Here is a 10099-nt window from a genome sequence, read left to right as displayed (position 1 = left end):
TTTTGGAGAGTTCTTTGTAGGTCTGTGAAATATGCTGTTGGCATTTTAATGGGAAGTGCATTGAATCTATAGATTGCTTTGGGTAGTATGGACATTTTAATGATGTTGATTCTACCAATCCATGAACATGGTATGTTCTTCCATCTGTTTACATCTCCCACTATCTCTTTTTTCAGTGTCCCATAGTTTTCTGAGTATAGGTCTTTTACCTCCTTAGTTAAGTTTATTGCTAGGTATCTTAATTTTTTTGGTGCGATGGTAAATGGGATTGCTTTTTTAGTCTCTCTTTCTGTAAGTTCACTATTGGTGTATAGAAATGCCATAGATTTCTTGGCGTTAATTTTATATCCTGCTACATTGCCGAATTCATTTATTAAGTCTGTAAGTTTTTTGATGGAGTCTTTCGGGTTTTTTATGTACAATATCATGTCCTCTGCAAATAAGGACAGCTTTACTTCTTTTCCAATTTGGATGCCTTTTATTTCTTCTTCTTGTCTAATTGCAATGGCTAAAACTTCCACTACTATGTTGAACAGGAGTGGTGAGAGTGGGCATCCCTGTCTTGTTATTGTCCTTAGGGGACATGGTTTTAGTTTTTGCCTATTGAGTATGATGTTAGCTGTGGGTTTATCATATATGGCTTTTATTATGTTCAGGTATGATCCTTCTATTCCCACCTTGTTGAGAGTTTTTATCAAGAAAGGGTGTTGTATTTTGTCAAATGCTTTTTCTGCATCAATTGATATGAATATGTGATTTTTATCTCTCAATTTGTTTATGTGATGTATCACATTTATTGATTTGCGGATATTGTACCATCCTTGCATTCCTGGGATAAATCCTACTTGGTCACGGTGTATGATCTTTCTGATGTAGTGCTGGATCTGATTTGCTAGAATTTTGTTGAGGATTTTGGCATCTATGTACATGAGTGATATTGGCCTGTAATTCTCGTTCATTGTGTTGTCTTTATCTGGTTTTGGTATTAGGGTGATGCTGGCTTCATAGAAGGAGCTTGGAAGTGTTCCTTCCTCTTGAATTTTTTGGAATAGTCTGAGGAGGATAGGTTTCAGTTCTTCCTTGAATGTTTGGTAAAACTCCCCTGTGAAGCCGTCTGGCCCCGGGCTTTTGTTTGCTGGAAGCTTTTTGATGACTGCTTCAATTTCTTCCATAGTTATTGGCCTATTGAGATGTTTAGATTCTTCCTGATTGAGTTTTGGAAGGTCATATTTTTCTAGGAATATGTCCATTTCCTCCAGGTTGTCCAGTTTGTTGGAATAGAGTTGTTCATAGTATTTTTTAACAATCCTTTGTATTTCGGTGGGGTCTGTTGTTATTTCACCTCTTTCATATTTGATTTTGTTTATTTGGGGCCTCTCTCTTTGCTTCTTGGTGAGCCTGGCTAGAGGTCCATCAATCTTGTTTATCCTTTCAAAGAACCAGCTCTTGGTTTTGTTGATCTTTTGTATTGTTTTTTTGGTCTCATTGTCGTTTATCTCTGCTCTGATCTTTATCATTTCCTTCCTTCTGCTTACACTGGGCTTTTCTTGTTGCTCTCTTTCTAACTCTTTGAGTTGTAGGGTTAGGTAATTTATTACCATTGTTTCTTGTTTTTTTGCAGTAAGCTTGTAGAGCTATGAACTTCCCCCTCAAGACTGCTTTCGCTGTGTCCCATAGATTTTGGATTGTTGTGTTTTCATTGTCATTTGTTGCCATGATGTTTTTTATTTCTTCTTTGAGCTCTCTGGTAACCCAGTCATTGTTTAATAGCATGCTGTTTAGTCTCCATATGTTTGATTTCTTTGGATTGTTTTTATTGTAGTTGATTTCCAGTTTTATGCCACTGATCTGAGAAGATGCTTGATATGATTTCTATCTTCTTGAATTTGAAGAGACTTTGCCTATTACCCAACATATGGTCTGTCTTTGAAAATGACCCATGTTCACTTTAGAAGAATGTATATTCTGTGGTTTTGGGGTGAAATATTCTGAAGATGTCAATTAATGCCATCTGGTCTAGTGACTCATTTAGGATTGATGTTTCTTTGCTGATTTTTTGTTTAGAGGATTTGTCCAAAGGTGATAGTGAGGTATTAAAGTCTCCTACTATGAATGTATTGCTGTCAATCTCTCCCTTGATATCCTCCAGGAGTTTTTTTTTTTTTTTATGTATTTGGGTGCTCCTGTATTGGGTGTGTATATGTTTACCAGAGTTATTTCTTCTTGTTGGATTGCTCCCTTTAGTATTATGAAGTGGCCTTGCTTATCTCTTGATATGTCCTTCACTTTGAGATCTAATTTGTCAGATATAAGTATTGCTAACCCAGCTTTTTTTTCATTTCCATTCGCCTAAAAAACCCTTTTCCATCCCCTCACCCTCAGTCTGTGTGCGTCTTTTTTTCTGAGGTGGGTTTCTTGTAGATAGCAGATATGTGGGTCGTGTTTTCTTATCCAATCCATTACCCTATGTCTTTTGATTAGGGCATTTAATTCATTTACATTTAAAGTTATTATTGCTAGGTGCTTATTTGTTGCCATTTTTAATCTTTACCCCTGTGTTCCTTCTTTGCTTCCTAATTCTTTTTTTTTTTACAGCAGACCCTTTAGCATTTCTTGCATTGCTGGTTTTGTGGTAATAAATTCCCTTAGTCCTTTTTTGTCTGTGAAACTCCTAATTTCACTTTCAATTTTGATTGATAGCCTTGCTGGGTACAGTATTCTTGGATTCAGACCCTTTTTTTGCATGACTTTGTGTATTTCATTCCATTTCCTTCTGGCCTGATGAGTTTCTGTTGAGAAATCAGTTGCTAGTCTGATGGGGGTTCCTTTGTAGATAACTTTCTGTCTCTCTCTGGCCGCTTTTAAGATTCTTACTTTGTCGTTGGTGTTTGCCAATTTAATTATAATGTGCCTTGGCGTCGGTCTTTTGGGGTTCATTTTGCTTGGGACTCCGTGAGCTTCTTGGATTTCTGTGGGTTTTTTCTTCCCTATATCAGGTAAGTTTTCTGTCATTATTTCCTTATACAGGTTTTCTATTCCTTGCTCCATTTCCTCTCCTCCTGGGACCCCTATTATGTGGATGCAATTTTGTTTCGTGTTGTCCCAAAGTTCCCTTAGGCTCTCCTCCTGCTTTTTATTTTTTTTTCTAGAAGCTGCTCTACTTGGGTATTTTTTCCTACCTTGTCTTCTAGCTCACTGATGCGGTCCTCTGCTTCTTCTAGTCTACTTGATGCTTTCTATTGAGTTCTTTACAGTAGCGATGTCATTTTTCATTTCTTCTTGGTTCTTCTTCATTTCCTCTTAGTTCTTACTCATATTGTCAAATTTGTCTTCCATTCTTTTCAGCCACCTTATGACTATTTCTCTGAATTCTTTCTCTGGAAGGTTGCTTACCTCCATTTCTTTTACTTCCTTTTCTGGTGATGCCTGCTTTTCTTTCATATGCAGGCTGTTTCTTTGTCTCCCCCTGGTCTCTCTTCTCTGGGTGTCTGGTTATGTAGTTCTCTCTCTCTTGCGCTGATTTTAAGGCACGAAATACAACACAACCAGGTACAAGGCACTGAACAGAAATGTATTCACGATATTAATAACCCCTAATAAAGGTGACAACCAGAGAAAGGCAAATTAGAGGATAGGAAAGAAAGAAGAAGAGAAAAAAAAAAAGGAGTGCCAAAATGAAACTGGGAAAAGGAAAAATAAGTAAGAGAGAAAAGAAAGAGAATACAAAAGAAGAGGGGAACAAACTATATATATTGCGAGAAAACTCCAATAGAACAGCCACTAATCCCAACAAATGCCAGCAACAAGTACCTGGAGATGAATACAAAGTACAAACAACAACTAATATCACGCAAGACGAGGGAAAACAGAAGCCAAAAATCAAACAAAAAACAAAACAAACAAAAAAAGAATAAGCAAAACAATCTCACAAACAAGCATAAAAAATCGATATAATCAACAATCAAGCAAACAACAACCAAAGGATAGAAAGAAAAACAATATTTTGGATAGTGAAGACAGATAAGAGAGAGATGTGTATGGACTTGGAGCAGGGGATTGTAAATTAGATATAAAAGTAGGGTGAAATTTTAACAGGGGGTAAAAAGAAAGAATATGGAAAATCTATAGCAGGAAAAGGATAGGAGAAACAGGACAACAAAAGAGGAAAAGTTAGGAAGAGAGTGATGGCATAAAGGTAGAGTTGAGATAGAGTAGAATGATGCTAAAGGTAAGATGAAAATAGAATGTAGAACACTAATCTCAAAGTCAAATAAAGAGAAAATAAAATGACACTTTTTTTTAAAAAAAAAGGTAAAAATAGTAGTAGTAATAATACTGATTGAAAATAAAAATGTAATAATTAAAAAGGTAAAATCAAGTGAAGAAAAAAGAAAAAAATAGTTTCTTAAGTAAAAGGAAAAAAAATGTGCAGTTGTGAAGGTCATTCACTTCCTCTACTGTTCTGTTTGGCACGCCTGTTTCCTAGTCAGGACAGTATTGCAGTTTCCTGCATTCCACTGCTCCTCAGTGTTGTAAGCCAGTCCTGATTTTTAAGCAGTGTGTCTTACTTTCTTGTATTCCTTTATTTGTATTTACACAAGAGTCAATTTGTGAATCAGCCCCTGGGTGGCAGTGTTTCTGGATTTACCTCCAGGTCTATAGGTCCTCTCTAGTCAGTGCTTAGATCCTGCTTTCCCTGTGGCACTCAATACTGGTTTGTGGGAGTGGGCTGCCTCAGAGCTGGTTCTCCGATGGTCAATCCCTGCTCTGATACCCAGGATCCAGAAAAACATCTTCCCCTGCAGTCTCCTAGGGTGTCCCCAACTGGGTGATCCTATGTATTGGGCTCAATAATCAGAAGCAAGGACTCAAAGAGGAAAAAATGCAAGTGTGCGAACTGCAGGGCTGTGTGAAAGCCTGCGCAGTCCCCTTTTCCCCCTTGTGTCTAAGCATCCGGCACACTCCCAAAATTTTTAGGCTGTCCTTCTGCATCAGATCAAAATGGGTTGCTTTTTAGAGATCCCCTCTGTTTGAAGCTCTGAGGACCCCCTTCCACATTCACGGATCACGCCAGCCCCAACAGCCATGGACTTTTCTAGGTCCAGACTTCCCCAGGTCCTCCAGCTCCATCAGTGCACGCGTTTCTCTGTCCTGCCGGGACCAGAGACCTCACCTTATCCCAGACGAAATCTGACTTTTCCATGGTGGAGTGTAGAGCACCTCTGAATCCGCGTGTTTGCGCCAATTGGGGACCGGTTCTCTGGGGTTCGCAGCTGTTCATTGGGTGCCGTAGTTGTAGATTTTCAGGCTTCAGATAACATCCACTTTCCCCTTCAAGATGCCACGGTCTCTGTGTCTGAGCCGGTGGCTCTGGGAGGGAACCCAGCAGCAGTGGGTGCTGCCTGGTTAGGGGAGCCCCATCCAGCAGTCCCCCACCTTCTACTGGAGTATAGCTGTTCCTTAACTCACCAACAACCACTCCCTGTGCGGCCCTCAGCTGTTCATTCTATCTGCTCCCAGACAAGGTTCAGGACACATCTGTCTATTCCACTGCCATTTTTTTTTCTCCACAGTTTCATTTTTTATTTTTGTATTTTTTCCCCTTTATATTGAGAACCCAGGAGTTTTCATTTGCAACTACTCACCAAAGGCTTTGGTGCAAGGAGGGAGATGTGGACTCTAGGTGCCCGGGAGAGGCCGGGGTGGGAAGCATTGTGGGGAGACTTGGTGGAACAGCAGCAGCCAGGAGCATTTGGTTGTAGTCCCACAAACTAAAATGGCTATTTTTCCTGAGAGGAGCTAGCCACACCTACCTGCCAGAGGGCAGTTAAAGGGGAAAAACCCTAGGTGATACAGCCTGCCACACCCTCAGATGCTCTGCATGCCATACCCTGCATTTTGAGCTCTTCAGAGGAAGTTTGAACAGTCTCAAGAAGTGTACAGTGACTGGATTGGGGGAGGGGCTGTGCACCCCAATATCCTGGAAACCTGACTGATATTTTCCTTACATGAGAGAACTAATGAAAACTCTCAGTTTCCAGCTGACCCCATTGGTCTCCATACAAGGATCTCTCTCCAGACAAGGGCAGAGTAATATTTTGTGCCACTCATGGAGGCATAGTTCTGGGAAAGGGAAACACACCCATCACATTCCCTGAAAGCTAAATAGCACCTCCCCCTCCTAAAGCCCTTTTAGAAACAGACTTCTGAGTCATTAATATTGACAGCTGCGTAACAGGCAAAGGCAGGCAGAGGTGGAGCCCAGAGAAACAGGGGAAGTGTACTGACCCAGCCTTGGGCCCTGTGCTCCTAACAAACTTACTTTAGAGGGCAGATTGGCCCTCCTGTTTGCAGCCAAGTCCTGTGGAGACAGACACAAATGGTGAATCAGTGGATGACTTGGAGCCAAAAGCCAAAAGCCAATTCCTGACAGTGGTAACAACTAAGTACCCAGAAATGGCAGGCAGAACAGAAGAGTGGGATCCAATGCCAGCTCCCATGGGATATTAAACTTGGCTGAAACAAACACCACTTCACTTTTTTTTTCTTTTTCTTTTTTTTTCCTTGTTTTTCTTTCCTCTTTTTTCCTCCCTTTTCTTTCTATTTTCCTTTTTGAGTTTTTCTCTTTTATTTATTTTTTTCTTTTTAAATTTATCTTCTTTATCTATGTGCTTTATTGATTTGTTTTTATTCTAGTCTGTTGTTTCGTTCATACATCTAATTTTCCTCCTAAATTTTTTTATTTCTTTCATTATTAATTTTTCTTCTCTTTTCTTTTTCTCTGGCTTTCTCATCTTTTTTTCTTTTTCTTATTTTATTTTATTTTATTTATTTATTTTTTTCAAGGTTTATTTGGCATTTTAGTTGGTATGACACTTGGATAGTTGGCTGTATTATTTATATGTAGACTTTTCTTTTTACATTATATGGCAATGTACACTAATCTGATACATACAGTACACAGAATAAGATCCTTTAGAACAGTTATGCACAAAACATGCAATATTGGATTTACATTGGATCCCAGGATGTGATTGATTGGAGAAAAAGGAACCACAAGTTATGTAACACACAGTGAATACACATCTAGTCTGAAGGGCAACTGTAATGTGAGCAACATTGGCCGCGGTGCCTTTGAGGAGGTGGAACTATTTCACACTAACCAGTTTAGGACTACACAAGGACCATCCAGCATCAGGATGCAGATGCTGGGTTTTATGAACCATTACTTATCTCTATCTTTAGGAAACTGATGTTCTTAGTCACAGATCAGATAAAAAGGGCAATATGCAATCTCCAACTAAAATCCTGCTGTAGCCTAGACAGTGAGGTGGTATGACATCAGAAGCCTTTAAAACTGCAGCTCTTTCTGGATCCCCCACAGTGTATCTGCACTCTTCTTCAAACGGGCCTCTTCCTCAGGTGTCAGAGTCACCTTCACAACATCTGAGATTCCATTCTGTCCCAAGATGCAAGGAACACTAAGGAAGACGTCGTCTTTTATTCCATAGAGACCCTTAATCATGGTGGAAATTGGATGCACCCGCCTAAGATTCTTCATCATACTTTCTGCTAAATCTGCCACAGATAGGCCAATGGCCCAGGATGTATAGCTTTTCAGTTTGATTACCTCATAAGCACTGTCAACCACCTGCTTGTGAACTTGTTTCCACTGTTCCTTATCTGCATCAGTGCCTAAATCAGGGTGCAGATTCTTTAGGGAGACACCAGCAACATTCACTCCACTCCATACAGGCACACTAGAGTCTCCATGCTCCCCAAGGACCCACCCATGACAGCTTAATGGGTGAACTCCCAGCCTCTCCCCCATCAGGTATCGGAACCGGGCTGAATCCAGATTGCAACCACTTCCAATAACACGGTTTTTGGGAAAGCCGCTTAACTTCCAAGCCACATAGGTCAAGATATCCACTGGATTGGAAACAACAAGCAATTTGCAGTTGGGACTGTATTTCACAACATTAGGAATGATGAATTTAAAGATGTTCACGTTACGCTGGACCAAATTAAGGCGGCTTTCTCCCTCTTGTTGACGAGCCCCAGCTGTGATAATAACCAGCTTGGAGTTTGCGGTCACACTATAGTCTTTGCCAGAGACAATTTTTGGTGTTCTAAGGAAAAGGCTGCCATGTTGGAGATCCATCATTTCTCCCTTTAATTTGTCTTCCATGACATCAACAAGAGCAAGTTCATCTGCCAAGTCCTTCATTAAGATACTGATGGCACAAGCCATGCCAACAGCACCAACCCCAACGACTGTAATCTTATTCTGGGGGCTCTGTTCTTCCTTAAGAAGATTCACAATCAGCTGATCCTTGAGTGTTGCCATTTTGGACTTAGAACCAAAAGGAACCGGGAGTGCACGGGGGGCGGGCGTCGGTGGCGCACGATGTACGATCCGGACTTGGCGGCTGCGGCTCCGGTACTTTTTCTCTTTTTCTTATTTTAGATCTATCTGCTTTCTCCTCTATTTTTCTTTTCAAAATTTTTCTTGTTTCTTCCTCCTTTATTATAAACCTTTTTCCTTCCCCTATCCCTCTAATTCTTAATTCTTATCTTCTTTATTTCAGATCTGCATGTACATATTTTGCCCCCCTTTTCTTTTTTATTTGTGCTTTTTTTGTTTATTTTGCTTTATTTTCTCCTTGTATGTTTTTCTTTCTTATTTTCTATCACTGCTCTCCTTTCTTTCTCTTAATTCTCTCTTCTCTAGTGGTTTCTTTTTTTGGTGCTTGTGTACATTTTTGTTTTGTTTATTCTCTTTCATGTTTTGTTTTGTTGTATTTTGTTCCTTTTCAGCACTTCCACAACAGCTCCCAAGTTGTGGTTAAGGGTGAGCCACATAGTCAGCCAGAGGGGAAAGTTCATCCATGAATTCAAGACCCAACTATAATAGGAGAATCTAAATAACACAGGTTAGGGGCTATACTAAAGCACCCAGCTATCAAGATCAAAGAGACTGCACCACTGTGACCCACAAAACACCTACTACATAAGACCACCCCACAAAATCTGGGAATAGCAGTTTGATCTAATACATAGAAACAAATTAAAATGAACAGCAAATATTGGGAGGCAAAGAAAATAAATGAAAGAAAAGGAGGAATCACCAAAAATTGAACTAAATTAAATGGAGGCAAGCAAATTGTCAGATAAATAATTCAGAGTAATGCTAATAAGGGTGCTCAAACAATTCATTGAGAACAAAAAGCAACTCAAAGTGTATTATAAAGAAATTAATGAGACTATTAAGGGACTTACTGACAGCTACACCAACATGAGAAGAGAGGTTGAAAGAATAAATAAGAATCAATTGGAAATGAGGAACGACATAACTGAAATAAAGAACATCCTGGAAGGATTCAACAGTAGACTAGAAGAAGCTGAGGACTGAATCAGTGAATTACAAGACAAGGTAGAAAAAAATACCCATTCAGAGCAGCAAACAGAAAAAAAAAATTAAAAAGCAGTAGAAGAGTTTAAGGGAGCTCTGGAACAACATGAAACATAATAACATTCATATCATTGGGGTACCAGAAAGAGAAGAATCCAAGAAAGAAAGAGAGAACCTATTTGGTGAAACAATGGCAGAACTTTTCCCTAACCTGATGAAAGAAAAAGCTACTCAAGTCCAGAAAACACAGAGAGTCCCAGCCAAGATGAACCCTAAATGACTTCCACTTAGACATATATTAATGAAAATGGCAAACATTAAAACAAATAAAGAATATTAAAGCCTGTTAAAGAGAGACATAAATTTACCTACAAGGGATCTACCATTAGAGTGTCAGCTGACTTCTCAATAGAAATACTTCAGGCCAGAAGGGAATAGCATGAAGTAAAAACCAAGGGACTGAACTCAAGATTATTCTTTGCAGCAAGGCTATAACTCAAAATTAAAGGTGAAAGAAAGAGCTTTGCAGACAAAAGGAGGCTAAAAGAGTTTAGTACCACCAAATCAGAACTGCAAGAAATGATAAAGGGACTGGTGTAAGAAGAAGAAATAGAAAGAGAAGAACACAGGCATAAAGAACAAGAATGGCAATAATTAAGTACCTATCAATAATAACCTTAAATG

The 10099-nt window shown here is 39.4% G+C and overlaps 1 protein-coding gene across 1 annotated transcript; it reads right to left on the bottom strand.

The window, feature by feature from the left end:
• Window positions 1-6846: 6846 nt before the first annotated feature.
• On the bottom strand, window positions 6847-8419 carry LOC308241807 (L-lactate dehydrogenase A chain-like). Its single transcript, XM_080655450.1, has one exon. The coding sequence runs from the start codon at window positions 8348-8350 to the stop codon at window positions 7352-7354; it is 999 nt and encodes a 332-aa protein (XP_080511576.1). The 5' UTR covers window positions 8351-8419; the 3' UTR covers window positions 6847-7351.
• Between the last annotated feature and the right edge of the window lie 1680 nt (window positions 8420-10099).

Source organism: Plecotus auritus (assembly GCF_963455305.1).
Source record: "Plecotus auritus genome assembly, chromosome: 2".
In the NCBI taxonomy this organism is placed as follows: domain Eukaryota; kingdom Metazoa; phylum Chordata; class Mammalia; order Chiroptera; family Vespertilionidae; genus Plecotus; species Plecotus auritus.
This window is presented reverse-complemented; position numbering and strand designations above follow the sequence as displayed.

Bases quoted from the DNA above. Each gene is read 5' to 3' on its own strand.
- LOC308241807 (XM_080655450.1), bottom strand. From the start codon at position 8,350: ATGGCAACACTCAAGGATCAGCTGATTGTGAATCTTCTTAAGGAAGAA.